Raw genomic sequence first — 15,469 nt, 5'->3', positions numbered from 1 at the left:
GATGGTGTAGGGCTAGGTGCAGTGGTTGGTGTGAAGTATAAGGTGACAGGATGGTGAAGGGCGAGGGACATTGGTTGTTGTGAAGTATAAGGTGACAGGTTGGTGTAGGGCTAGGTGCAGTGGTTGGTGTGAAGTATAAGGTGACAGGATGGTGTAGGGCTAGGTGCAGTGGTTGGTGTGAAGTATAAGGTGACAGGATGGTGAAGGACGATGTGCAGTGGTCGATGTGAAGTATAAGGTGACAGGATGGTGTAGGGCTAGGTGCAGCGGTTGGTGTGAAATATGAGGTGACAGGATGGTGTAGGGCGAGGTGCAGCGGTTGGTGTGAAATATGAGGTGACAGGATGGTGTAGGGCGAGGTTCAGTGGTTGGTGTGAAGTATAAGGTGACAAAATGGTGTAGGGCGAGGGACATTGGTTGTTGTAAAGAATATGTTGACAGGATGGTTCAGAGCGAGGTGTTTTTGCTGGTGAAGTACAGAATCGTTGGATTCATCTGTTGCAAATGTTTCATATCCGCCTGTGTTGGGTATAATGTCGCTTTAACAGTATTTCAGTTACGTGACAGCGTGACAGCACTAGTGTAATGTGGTCTGAAGTCTAATTTAACATTTTGGTGACACCCACGATAACGGATATGGCTCTGACAAACGTCATAATCAGGACGAATCAAGATTCGAACCCACAATCATATGATTCAGGTTCTCACAGTGACTTAGACGTAACACCCCTGCAGGAGAGGAATGTCGGAACGTAACACCCCTGCAGGAGAGGAATGTCGGAACGTAGCACCCTGCAGGAGAGGAATGTCGGAACGTAACACCCCTGCAGGAGAGGAATGTCGGAACGTAGCACCCCTGCAGGAGAGGAATGTCGGAACGTAACACCCCTGGGGAGAGGAATGTCGGAACGTAGCACCCCTGGGGAGAGGAATTTCGGAACGTAAGACCCCTGCAGGAGAGGAATGTCGGAACGTAGCACCCCTGCAGGAGAGGAATGTCGGAACGTAACACCCCTGCAGGAAAGGAATGTCTGAACGTAACACCCCTGCAGGAGAGGAATGTCGGAACGTAACACCCCTGCAGGAGAGGAATTTCGGAACGTAGCACCCCTGCAGGAGAGGAATGTCGGAACGTAAGACCCCTGCAGGAGAGGAATGTCGGAACGTAACATCCCTGCAGGAGAGGAATTTCGGAACGTTAGACCCCTGCAGGAGAGGAATGTCGGAACGTAACACCCCTGTAGGAGAGGAATGACGGAACGTAACACCCCTGGGGAGAGGAATGTCGGAACGTAAGACCCCTGCAGGAGAGGAATGTCGGAACGTAACACCCCTGGGGAGAGGAATGTCGGAACGTAACACCCCTGCAGGAGAGGAATGTCGGAACGTAACACCCCTGCAGGAGAGGAATGTCGGAACGTAACATCCCTGCAGGAGAGGAATGTCGGAACGTAACACCCCTGCAGGAGAGGAATTTCGGAACGTAGCACCCCTGCAGGAGAGGAATGTCGGAACGTAACACCCCTGCAGGAGAAGAATGTCGGAACGTAACACCCCTGGGGAGAGGAATGTCGGAACGTTAGACCCCTGCAGGAGAGGAATGTCGGAACGTAACACCCCTGCAGGAGAGGAATGACGGAACGTAACACCCCTGGGGAGAGGAATGTCGGAACGTAAGGCCCCTGCAGGAGAGGAATGTCGGAACGTAACACCCCTGGGGAGAGGAATGTCGGAACGTAACACCCCTGCAGGAGAGGAATGACGGAACGTAACACCCCTGGGGAGAGGAATGTCGGAACGTAACACCCCTGCAGGAGAGGAATGACGGAATGTAACACCCCTGGGGAGAGGAATGTCGGAACGTAAGACCCCTGCAGGAGAGGAATGTCGGAACGTAACACCCCTGTAGAAGAGGAATGTCGGAACGTAACACCCCTGCAGGAGAGGAATGTCGGAACGTAACACCCCTGCAGGAGAGGAATGTCGGAACGTAACATCCCTGCAGGAGAGGAATGTCGGAACGTAGCACCCCTGGGGAGAGGAATTTCGGAACGTAGCACCCCTGCAGGAGAGGAATGTCGGAACGTAACACCCCTGCAGGAGAGGAATGTCGGAACGTAGCACCCCTGCAGGAGAGGAATGTCGGATCGTAACACCCCTGCAGGAGAGGAATGACGGAACGTAGCACCCCTGCAGGAGAGGAATGTCGGAACGTAGCACCCCTGCAGGAGAGGAATGTCGGAACGTAACACCCCTGTAGGAGAGGAATGTTGGAACGTAACACCCCTGGGGAGAGGAATGTCGGAACGTTAGACCCCTGCAGGAGAGGAATGTCGGAACGTAACACCCCTGCAGGAGAGGAATGACGGAACGTAACACCCCTGGGGAGAGGAATGTCGGAACGTAAGACCCCTGCAGGAGAGGAATGTCGGAACGTAACACCCCTGCAGGAGAGGAATGTCGGAACGTAACACCCCTGCAGGAGAGGAATGACGGAACGTAACACCCCTGGGGAGAGGAATGTCGGAACGTAACACCCCTGCAGGAGAGGAATGACGGAATGTAACACCCCTGGGGAGAGGAATGTCGGAACGTAAGACCCCTGCAGGAGAGGAATGTCGGAACGTAACACCCCTGGGGAGAGGAATGTCGGAACGTAACACCCCTGCAGGAGAGTAATGTCGGAACGTAACACCCCTGCAGGAGAGGAATGTCGGAACGTAACACCCCTGCAGGAGAGGAATGTCGGAACGTAACATCCCTGCAGGAGAGGAATGTCGGAACGTAGCACCCCTGGGGAGAGGAATTTCGGAACGTAGCACCCCTGCAGGAGAGGAATGTCGGAACGTAACACCCCTGCAGGAGAGGAATGTCGGAACGTAGCACCCCTGCAGGAGAGGAATGTCGGAACGTAACACCCCTGCAGGAGAGGAATGACGGAACGTAACACCCCTGCAGGAGAGGAATGTCGGAACGTAGCACCCCTGAAGGAGAGGAATGACGGAACGTAACACCCCTGCAGGAGAGGAATGTCGGAACGTTAGACCCCTGCAGGAGAGGAATGTTGGAACGTAACACCCCTGCAGGAGAGGAATGACGGAACGTAACACCCCTGGGGAGAGGAATGTCGGATCGTAAGACCCCTGCAGGAGAGGAATGTCGGAACGTAACACCCCTGGGGAGAGGAATGTCGGAACGTAACACCCCTGCAGGAGAGTAATGTCGGAACGTTAGACCCCTGCAGGAGAGGAATGTTGGAACGTAACACCCCTGCAGGAGAGGAATGTCGGAACGTAACACCCCTGGGGAGAGGAATGTCGGATCGTAAGACCCCTGCAGGAGAGGAATGTCGGAACGTAACACCCCTGGGGAGAGGAATGTCGGAACGTAACACCCCTGCAGGAGAGTAATGTCGGAACGTAACACCCTTGGGGAGAGGAATATCGGAACGTAACAATCCTGCAGGAGAGGAATGTCGGAACGTAGCACCCTGCAGGAGAGGAATATCGGAACGTGTCCCCCTGCAGGAGAGGAGTATCTGATAGTACGAGAGAGGGGAATATGTCTGAACGCGACATTTGTTATCTTTGGTATATACTTGAACGTGATATTCTACATGCGAGAAATATCGGAAAATATTCTGTATGTGAAAATCCATGCTGCATACAACAGCCTTGAGAAGCTACATGTATCTAGAATAGAAGGTGCTCATGTATACCGTGAAACAACTATATCACAGATGCAGCCTTGGGATAGTCATGCAACGTGCGTAATACCACATATTACAACATGCTCCATCTACGACATGGAGCTGCACCCACGTATCATTCGGAGATTGATATCCGGTTGTGAAAGATCGGTTTCAACTCCTGCATTGGCAGTTACGTGCCGAAAGCGCACCTGATGACCATTATCAGACAGAAACACCCTACACGGAAACTAAAAAAGGAATCTGAAAATAATATCCTTATGGCTGTGACTTATATCTGTCCCGCGAGGGTGCAGTTACCATGGTGAGCGACGGACACACCCATCGATTGCAGGGTTGAATGAAACAGTTACTTTCCCTCCGTCACTTTAGCACTGTAAGTCTGGAGTGAATTGATCATATTTGAGGGTAGGATTTTATTCTTATCATCCAACCGTTGGTACCAGTACCATTAACCGATTTATCCCAACTAACATACTCCTTATATCAGGTTACGATGTATATTTGCCAAAGCAAAGATTTGGCATTACAAAAGTAATTTCAATGAAAATATGAATGTCGTGTATTTCGTTATCGTTTTGAAAGACGCTAAAATTCTTTGTCTCAAATAAAAGGAGGAGGTCGTGTAATGCGCAGAAAATTGTGTGGTAATATTTCAAAATTAATTTAACCAATCATAACGGACATTTCCTAACGTGTAATGTTGAAATAAGCTGCAATATGTAACAGCTGATTGGAATTCTTCAACAAGATGGCAGTCTCAAATCAGTCACTTCATTAGACACGAGGCATTAAAAAGGCTCGCCAGTTGTAACCATGTGCCGTTGCCCGTCTTGTGGTAGTCTGGGTAAATTAATTCCTAATATATGATATTTACGATACGGAAACACACGAGGGTAATAATCTCATCATCACATCATGTCATAAAATAGTGGATGTTCAAATCGTAATTTCATCTCAATCAAAAAGCGTTAGAAATCGCATACGAATACATTTTTCGAGTGAACCGCTCAATTTATAGTGATGTGCCAGATGACTTGCAGCCATGTCTGTCGCAATGTTTCGGCGACACATGAAGAGCCCTACATTAACATATTGGGAACTAACAATGCATATAGTTAATTAATAATGTATTGAGAAAGAAGGCATCGTATTGATACATGGAGCTTGAAAGTATATCCCCTTTTGCATATTTATCGGATCATGATACCTAGGTTATCGGATTGGTTTATCGATAACACAAGCCTTTGTATCAGAAAATATGTTTCATCCATATTCCTTGTCACGTTCTGACATTGATGCACTTCTTATGAAAATGGAAATAATTAACTTTGCTTTCTCCTTGATCGCTGTAATCTGTTTAAGGTCTCTGCGTTCAAGGAGATTGTCATTTATAGTTATAAAGCATTGTTTTGTTACAGCTTTTGGTTTCGGAGACATGGAGACTACAGTTAACGTGGTTGGATTTGATATTACAAATTTTCGAAAATAAATATCATTGTCATGATGAAAAGAATATTTGAAAAATTATTAATGGAACGCATTAAATGATGACAGTTTACATTATTGTTTTACATGACATTCGAGATAATTGTGTTGTAATAAAAAGGCCATCAGGATAAGTCTCGTTGGGAATGTGTCCGCGCGAGATTTAGATGAAAATAAATTTCCAATACGGATCAGAACAAAGTAGCGATATAAAGTAAGTTAAGTAGTATGTAACGCTGGCTATTTATATTGTTTTTGATGAAAAAATATATTTCGGATACCAATTATCATCCAAATTTCGGAGATTTCATCTGTGAATGTAGGCTTAAACATGTGAATAATAATTTAAGGATATAATTAACAACAACCACTCAGAGGTATCTTTCGAACATTTGTGCCCATTTGATATATAAAAACGTCAGTGCATTACTTATTTCGTGAAGTTAAAGGTTATTTTAACCTAACCATGCGTAGATTCTGGTTGCTAAACTTACAGATCGCCATGTGCTTTGTGCTTCAGGGCATCTTGACTTGATATTCCAAATAGAACTCCCTGTGTTTTCGGTGTCAGGTTAAATAGACACATTAAACATACAGCATAGCACAAATAGCCAGAACCAACATTGATTTTTCACAACCTAAAACAAATATTTCCTAAAAGAAAGAATTGCCTTAAGATCCTAGATTTTAATCACATTGAGACCAAGGTTTCGAAAGTCAATTTCACTAAATAAACTGTAACGACAGTAGCTTCATTATGAGGAGACGGGAGGTTCGGAGACTTTCCGAGACGTCTCTGCTGATCACAGACCTGCGCTTAATAAGTAGAATCACGTTGAAGTGATCGCTGGCCTAAGATAAGCACTATTAACAGCCACCCCTCGTGCCAGTCACTATCCCGCCCCCTCCGTCCTGTCACTCAACAAGCCACACCTCTTGTTGGCGGATGCGTGGGTTGGACAGTCTTTCGCGTATACAACAAAGTTTACTATTGATCCTCCGAGAAGAAATGTAGAGTCCTCTTATTGAACCACCCCTGCTCCGTCTGTCGCAATGCTTTTGCTATGACACTCTCTGACGACTGATTGTTCATTGATTTCTGTATCCAGCCTTCTGTCGCGCTAATAGAGCTAAATTAATCATACACATAAATTTGAGCCTAAATCAGCAAATTGTTAAATGATTATAATGAAGATGCGTTAGCAGCCGCTGTTTGGCTGCGAGGGAGGGCTGGCGCGGAGAGTACACGAGCTGGCTTTAAAAGGCGCGCGCGCGTTCACTAGTATCCTCATTTTGTGTCCCGCGCGGTGAGCCAGCATGCCGCCCTTGCATCAACTTCTAGTGGCCGGACTAACCCTACTTGTCGTGTCCGGGGGACAGGCAGACCGGGATCGTAGGGACGTGGGGGCCACACCCGATAAACGACTCAGGGAGTTCTTTGGTAAGAGAGATTTAAGTTCAGCGGACTCTGCTGAAGGTTTTGGCCAGGACTATGGAACATACGACAAGCGAGTCAGGGATTTCTTTGGTAAAAGGGAGGACAAACGTTTAAGGGAATTCTTTGGAAAACGAAGTGATAACCCGGACAAGAGACTTCGTGAATTCTTTGGTAAGCGAAGCGATCCCAGTGCTGATAAAAGGCTAAGGGAATTCTTTGGGAAACGGAGTGGCGATCTAAGTGCTGATAAGAGACTGAGAGAATTCTTTGGCAAAAGGAGCGATCTAAGTGCCGACAAGCGTCTTCGTGAATTCTTTGGCAAAAGGAGTGACGTAACAGCGGACAAACGATTACGTGAATTCTTCGGCAAACGAAACGGACTCGAAGCTGACAAACGTTTGAGAGAGTTCTTTGGCAAAAGGTCTGACCAACCGGTAGAAGAAAAACGTCTTCGTGAATTCTTTGGTAAACGCAGTGGCCCAGAGGAACAGAAACGGCTCCGAGAGTTCTTTGGCAAACGGGACGGGCACGTTGATGACAAGCGCCTCAGAGAGTTTTTCGGGAAACGAGATGGGCCCATGGAAGAGAAACGACTACGAGAATTCTTTGGCAAACGGAACGTAATAGAGGAACAGAAACGTCTTCGGGAGTTCTTCGGCAAACGTTCGGTGATGCCTTCCCCAGCGGCTGCAAAGAGGAAACGAGACGTCAGGAAGAGGGTGCGTGAGTTCATAGGGAAACGAAGCCTTCTCAGCTTTGACGACAGCATCGACAACGGCTACAACAAACGCGTACGTGAATTCATAGGCTAGGCGCCTAGCCAGAGCCTGTGAAAGGCGGACTGGACGAGAGACTACTGGTGACGTGAGGGGTTCAAGGTAAACGGCCATGACAAACAGACTGTTGAAAGAAAGGAGCCAAGGGTGGTCCCGATGGATAACTATAAGCAAATACAATTCCCAACCTGCTAGGAATGTTTACTTTCTATAGAGATGATTATTGACTATTGAGGATCTATGTGAACAGTTCTATTTCACTGAGGTACTGTGTGCTTGTGTGATGTGAGCGTTGCAATCTATCAACTTCGTAAACTTTGGATTCTCAATTGACATGTCATTTATGTATAGCGAATATGTATAAAAGTAAGCATATCAATAAGAGAATATTCATTGTAAGCTATATGATTATGTTACATAAGATACTGTTAACAGAATAACGTAATAGTGTATGAGTAATTCGTTGTCTGACTGACTCTATACTTTCTTGACTGTTTTAATGCAATATTAAACGAATCTTTGCTGATATTTAATAAATTCTATTTTTATGATACCTCTATGGAAATTACTCGTGTTGGCAGTCACGTGATCATATAAGCTTGGTCAGTATGTTCGTAAACGTACGTTTTAGATTGTTTTAAAGCACAATCTTAAAAAAAAATTGTTTCGCAAAACAGTGCATCAATAACAACACCCGTTTCATCTTCAACACAGTTGGTAAAAACGTCGTCCATACACGCGTTTTGATTCATTTGTCGTTTACGCTTGTTCACACTTTTGTGACAATACCAACTGGTTTATAAATCGCATTACTTGTGCATTCACTAGACCTTCCTCGGTTGAGATCCATGAGTGACATTACAGCAAGCAAATGTGTCCTTACTGTATCCGTCAGAAACGAAATAAGGCATGAATACATTGCGCACATCAATACGAAAAGAAATGAATTCTAATGTATGATATATCTTTCTTTAATGCCAATGCCATCCAGGTGAATTACACGTCACCATACTGCATGAGAACACCTTACGGTAAACCAAGCATTGACATTCGCTGGTTTATACCATGCTGAGTTTTGTTAGAACATTCGCAGCACGTTGACTTCTTTCACCATTCTGACAGATTCACAGAACGAAGTATGTTCATTAGGTGTCATTGGAGAAACTGAAACACGTGGCGTCCAAAGGTTTGAAAACACGTTTGTTAAATGCTTGTTAAATATTTTGAAGATCAGTCACAATATATGTCATGCATGTCTATCGATTCATGCACCTTGCACATCGGGGTCTGCAGTAACATGACCAACATCCTGGCGCTGTAGCAATCATGACAGCACAGAACTAATCCCTGTCTGTGACACTGGTCAGCGTTATAACATTGAATGCCTAATTGATTTTTTTCATCGCGCTAACTGAGATTGAAATAGAAAGCCGTCATACGTTTCCAATACCTGTTTAGGTACGGTCGTAATAATTATAAGGGGTAGGAATTGTCCTAATAGGTGTCGTTCCCATCATCAATATCTAAAACGGAAAGAGCTTATACTTGTCGTCTCATAATATAACCTGTATACATAGACGCCTATCCTACTCTATCAGGTTGTATAATGTTTCTTTGTATGCATCATGACAGCAGCACAGCCTTAAAGTGTAACGTCATTATCGAGTTCCCATCAATACGCTAAGCATTGCTCAGAAGAAATATCCCTAAAGCAAACAAGTTTGAAAAGGTAGTTGATTCTATGTTACTTTTTGTAGTGTTATTAAGGATGCACTTAAAGAAGTCACGTATTTCTTGCGGGGATTTAAACCTTTAAGATTTGAAATTTCAGAAAAAAACACCGGATTAACTTTTTAAAAAGTGTTGGAAACTGCTGCTCAAATCCGGGTCCTAATTATCTGTTTCGTGGAAGTGCTTCTGAAACACGGCAAACACTAGTACTGTCCGGAAGTGAAAGTCAGCAGTGCACAGGAATTCCCCTTGATTGCTTCCCAGCATCCTTTAAGTCAAATCCATGCACCTAAGTGTACAATTTTTCCCGAGATTTAGAATCTTAGCCAAGCGTTTTCCATAAACTTCATCCCCTATGTTACAACTCGATACCGTAGTGATAAAGTGTAAGAGCTGTCAGTAATTGGATCTGTTGGTAAAAGCTGACTTAGAGTGGAGAAGAAACTTCAAACGAAGGGTGTAGGGGTGTGTTTTGAATGTCACTCCACATTCAGCATTATTTGCCAGCTATTTCACACCGGGTGATACCCAGGAAAGCCTTAAAGATTATAGCCATGTGGGGATTGGAACCCGGGTCCTTGGCTTGACGAGCGACAGTTTTCATAGTTTTGGCTTCTGGCATTTACAAACGCAAAAAGGTTGGATAACACCATTCGTGTCTCTTTGTTGTTTCTGAATGTACAGAGCTTTGTAAACTTGATCGCCTGCGTTTATACATAGGGTTTCAAGTTAAAACGTCAAAGGATACTTGAAGATGGAGAGTGATTTTAAGAAATAGGGGTGGAATGGACAATACAATTTTTAAAGGTATTTTTTTTCTTTTTCTTTGTTAATATCAACAGTAATAATTTTATTTTTGTACAACTACACTCTGTTACAAGTATCTTGCCAGGCATTAACGTGAGTTTCACAAACAAACGAAAAAATGAATAACACCTTCGAACGCAAACCTTCGACCATCCGATTTGCAAGTTGCTTTACTCTATTGTATGGAAAAATGTGCAGACAATTCATACTTGCATCTTCACCAACAAATAGAGGCACACAAAAAAAATAGATCTAAAAAAACTTACTTAACTTAAATAACTTTGCAACTTACCCGTTGCATTAGCGTTTGATTAGCCTAGTGGCTAAAGCGTTCGTTCATCACGCAGAAGTTCTGGGTTTGATCCCTAATGAAGCCACTCAGAGTTGGTGTATCATTGACCAGAAACGGACAAGTGAGTGAGTGAGTGAGTTTGGCTTAACGCTGCTTTAATAATGTTGCAGTTATATCAGGGCGTATCTGAGGAACATTCACGTGGCCAAAGACCACTGGGACAATGCCATTTCAAAACGAATTCGGTTAGTGACAATAATGGTTAAAGTTCAAGCTGGAAATATGAAAATATAAATGGCCAGCAGTCGAAATGGTTGACGTGGGCATCTTTCAAGGAGCACGTGAACAACGCGGTTGCCATGGTAATATGAACAATGTTGAGCAATATTGTTCCATATGAGACCTAGGAATGGTATTTGCCTAACAGCGACACATCGCACTATATAATGGACACTGCAAGTCGTTTTGGGAAAACAATGTTGGTTTGTCGAGAGTATGAAAAGAACAAAATCAATCAATTGCTTTGATAAGAATAATAGGAGATGCCATCGTGATATATCATATACCGTACACTGTACTGGTATATTTACTTAGAAATGAAACTTGCTGGTTACAACTACTTGGTCTAATGCAACCAAACACTCAGAGAAGAATTTAATCGGTAGTTATGAGTAGTAGTTACAGAGGTATATTTTTCGTCACTGCCACAGTCCATGTGAGCATGAATGCGTAAACCAAATACCATATTCGAAAGTAAATTCGAACATTTTAACTACACTAATATGATCGTTGTTCTGAGTTGTGTCCCTTTGTCATGACAGAATCCGATGGTCGAGGGTTGGAAATCCAGATTCGCCTTTATTTGACTCTTTGTTTGACTCGCGTTCGTGGATTTCGCGTGGTGAACGTCTAGGGTCTACACAATACCGACGTGGTCCCCCAGTGAGCTGACACACCGTGATGCCTCACTCACTCACTCAAATACCCACCCATCCACTCACTCACTCACTGAGCACAGTCACTCACTCACTGACCGCGACATTACCATTTTATTATCGTTGATGAGTTAACGAATAAGTGAGTGAGTGAGTTAATCTGTGTGAAGCTGCGTGAGTAGGGTGGCTTTTTTAATTCTTGCATTTGGGTTTGGATTGGCACAGGTTTAACAAACTGCACCATATGGGGAACCGAATAAAAGCCTCGTGCGCAGTCAGAGATGGTTTGGCCCTTGACTAGCTCATCCCCGACAGGGAAAAACAAAACGACTTTGAACGGAAAATGTTTTAACCTTTATCAACCCCAAGCTTCGCTCCTATCCAGGAATGGTGATGACTTGACCGTCACTGACATGAGAGAAACAGCTTAATGGTCACCGAAGGGGGTCGAGGATGAAAGTTTTGGATCGACAGAACCACCTGCTGCGAGGTTTGGCAACGGGTGGTCAATGGGGTCGAGATTTGAGAGTTTCTTCTCAGTAGTTCTCGGCAGTATGGCAAATACTGGCAAACGGAATCCTTGGTTCAAGGTTTGAAAATTGTGGTTTCTGTTAGCGCCGATGCTGTTCTTCTATCTACAGTCCGGCGTCTGTTGCATTCGACGGGCTTTGATAAAAGGGCTCCTTGGTTGGAGGGTCGGTAGTCAGTGCGGGACCTTCATGGTTGGAAACGGGGTATCCAATGGAGGGAGGATCCAGTGGAGGGAGTCTTTGGACCAAGCATCGTCACTGCGGCTTCTGTGAGATTCGACGGAAGTTAATTTGAGGAAACGTCAGCCAACATATTGTATGACGAGGATTTTGCGCGCTATGGTAAGGCTTGTGAGTAGTGAATTAACGATGAGGTTCTACTCAGTATTTGCAACAGCTGATACCAATTTCAGCTACATGACTACCACTTCTTGTTTCCGCCGATGGCATCTGGTCCCGGCGCTCATACATAGCGTATGTCTTTTTTTCAAAGAAAATATTGAAAAATTACTTTCTCAGAAAATAGCAAGATTATTGTCTCACAAGAAATAAAAACTTAAAGTATCCCTTTCCTCTTCTGTCAAAACATAATTTCTGAGAATAAGATGCAAAAAATATCTTCAGATCGTTTCAGCTGTCAATTGCTCAACAAGGCAATCGTTTATTGTACACTTAAAGAAGAACATTCGCACAATATTTCTTATCAACTGTCGTACGTGCCGTTTTGACCAGGATCGAAACATCTGGCCTCGCACCATCTGCGGTTATTGGGTCGTTATAGTTTTGTACATAATACAGTTGACAATGTTCTCCCCTATTACCGTTTTTGAATAACTTGCAACACATCCTGATTTATCCTGCCCCACCGGTGTTCAACAATGTGTTCTATTACCACGATATGAAGAAAATCTGAATATATGTATTTGGTATCATTACCGATAAGGTTATGGTAGTATATTATATAAGCATGGAATCCTAAGTATGGCGACATATTTTGACCTTGTCGACCTTTGGTAAATAAAAATAATAAAAGCGCGACAATACGACAAATGGCCAAACTGTCGCTTCATCGCATTTGTTGCGCTTTGGTCAATTTTGACACTTTTTCGTTGTTTTTGTAAGGACGACAATGCGATAACGCGACAATGTCCCTTCTAGGGATTCCATACTTGTATGAACTTTACAAGTAACCTTTGTCTGTGATTAATATGATTTTACGTCGCGTTCAGGCACATCAGCGTGGACAGTGAAAAGCAATTACGAGTTCGGCTTTCCCGGGACTATCTGATACTGTAACTTAAATGTAGCGTTCCCGGCCCATGACCTGGTCAGGTAGCAGGCTTAATTTTGTATGGATTCTTTAAGAGCGACTTTAATGCATACCAATCTCACAATTTATATTTTTTGTATAATTACACTTATTACGCAAAGGAAATGCCTCAGTTTCACACAACGTAGTAATTACAATGCTAGACCTACACTGGGCACGGGCATCGGAGTCTAGTTCCATTTTAAGGGCTTCTTTAATTACCTTTGTCGATAACGTTGAAACAGCCAATTTGTGCCCAACAACGACACAAGGTTTAGGTGTACACATACACATACACAGTGATCGTGTTATTTCATTAAATGAGTTCTGATTATAACGAAGGGCATTTGAAGTTATTTTGATTGTGGTCTTGAGTTTTACTGATAACCTATGTTCCTTATTACATAAGTGTTGAACTGTTCATTGAAAGCTCTCAAGTTTCACCTCGAAGGTGATTGTTTGGCATTTCAAAGTTTTAGTTTCATGTACGCTGCAAAAATAATGCTGAGTTCATAAAAAAAATTCTTGTCAAATCCCGAACGAAATGAAACGGTTATGCACAGCCGCGAGTAAGACGTCAGATAATTTTTATTCTAATTGCATGAAGCAAGTGAGAACATTTCGCTTCTGAAAATGTTTGGCAAATTTCCCATGATAAATGCAATTCAAGTGATCTAGATTATTCTCTGGTAACAATTCTCTGATAGGCAATGGAATAACTCAGAAAAAATAGATGTATTATGGTTATACATGATTTATTTTTCAACGACGTCTAATATTCATGATGGATTGGTCTATTTGTCACATTTCGAAAGTATTGATATTGGTTGAATCGTTGAGATTAATCCGATCCGAAAAGACATTTATTTATGTCTGGTTGGTAATAAAGCTCCACTCATGCCTATTATTGATTATGGTTGGAAAGTATAATAATTGTCGAAATAAACATTTATTTGCAATCTAATCAGATATGAAGGCAGCAACTACAATGCTGTGTCAAATAAGTACCGCCGCATAAAGGTTTAACATGAAATTCCATACCAGTTTAACCTAATTATTCCTGATTATTCCTTTATCCTTGCGAGATAAATCTCGCCTTTGCGAAGTGGATGCTCTCGCTATGAGGGAAATCTATACTGGCAATACCGGAATGATCCGGATATATGTACAAACTAAACCTCATTTATACGTAACTAAATACAGACTAAAGCTCATTTATAGGTAACTGAATACAAACTAAACCTCATTCATCCATAATTAGACACAAACTGAACATAATTAATCCGAAACTATTACAAACTAAAACTCTATTTCCGGAACTGTATTCAAACTAAACCTGATTTATCCGGAACTATGTGCAAATGAAACTTAATGGATACAGACCTGTTTACAAACTAAACCTGATTTATCCGGAACTATATACAAAGTAAGCCTCATTAATCTGAAACTATCCAAAAATGAAAGGTACTTAATGCACAACTATATATTCAACCTGAACCTCATTGATCCGTAAATACATACAAACTTAATCTCATCTATCCGGACATACGCTCGTATATGCAAACTCACCTTTATTAACCCAGAACTATACACAAATTAAGGCTCATTTATCCGAAACTATATACAAATTAAACCCGATTAATCCTGAACTATGCACAAACTAAACCTTATCTATCCGCAACTGTTTACAAACGTAATCTCATCTATCCGGAACTTTATATAAACTAAACCTTACTAATCTGGGACTATATACAAAATTAACCTAATTAAATCACAACAAAATGCCAACTAAATTTAATTTCATCCAGAACTTTGTACCAACATAACCTCCCTTATCTGGATTTGTATAATAACGAATGTTAATTTAATTGTTCGTTAACACTGAGGGATTTTTATAGCAAATTCTAGTTTCATTTCTAATGTGTTCCAAAAGTAGGATCCATTGTGGATCCCGATCGAATCAACAGAATCTTAAGAATACCGGAGTTTTGAACAGTCAATTACTTTTGCTTGATCTTTTGAAACGATCAAATATCCGATTAAGTTTAGGATTTAAATAGTATGTCTACGTTTTTGAATAAAACATCATTGCAAATTAATGCATATGTATAGTCATAATTCTTCTTGTCAAGTCCGTTATGCCTTTTTGCCAAGTCCGTTATTCCTACTTGTTAAGTCAGTTATTATATTTTCAAATTGAATAATGCATCTTTCAATACACATTCATGACGACATCTCCTTGACTTTGAGGTCGTGATTCACAATTTGTAAATGCACAATTTGGATGTTTATGTATTTGCTGGGAGCATGATAATCGCACAAGTGTTTTCTTTTAATCATGTGATCAGCACACAATAATTGTTTAACTATTAGGTGCTGATAAACGCGCCATGGGAAATCCTCATGCTGCTAACAGGGATGGAGCAAAATGAAGTGCATCGGAACACAGTATTA

The 15,469-nt window shown here is 42.6% G+C and overlaps 1 protein-coding gene across 1 annotated transcript; it reads left to right on the top strand.

Annotated features, from left to right (window-relative positions):
- The first annotated feature begins 6,338 nt into the window (after positions 1-6,338).
- Positions 6,339-7,964, top strand: LOC124135968 (protein PRQFV-amide-like). Its single transcript, XM_046501705.2, has one exon. The coding sequence runs from the start codon at positions 6,515-6,517 to the stop codon at positions 7,445-7,447; it is 933 nt and encodes a 310-aa protein (XP_046357661.1). The 5' UTR covers positions 6,339-6,514; the 3' UTR covers positions 7,448-7,964.
- The last annotated feature ends 7,505 nt before the right edge of the window (positions 7,965-15,469 follow it).

This window comes from Haliotis rufescens, unplaced genomic scaffold (assembly GCF_023055435.1).
Source record: "Haliotis rufescens isolate VD_foot unplaced genomic scaffold, xgHalRufe1.0.p SCAF_16, whole genome shotgun sequence".
In the NCBI taxonomy this organism is placed as follows: Eukaryota; Metazoa; Mollusca; class Gastropoda; order Lepetellida; family Haliotidae; genus Haliotis; species Haliotis rufescens.
The sequence above is the reverse complement of the archived record's forward strand: the minus strand, read 5'-3'. Positions and strand labels throughout refer to the sequence as shown.

Bases quoted from the DNA above. Each gene is read 5' to 3' on its own strand.
- LOC124135968 (XM_046501705.2), top strand. From the start codon at position 6,515: ATGCCGCCCTTGCATCAACTTCTAGTGGCCGGACTAACCCTACTTGTC.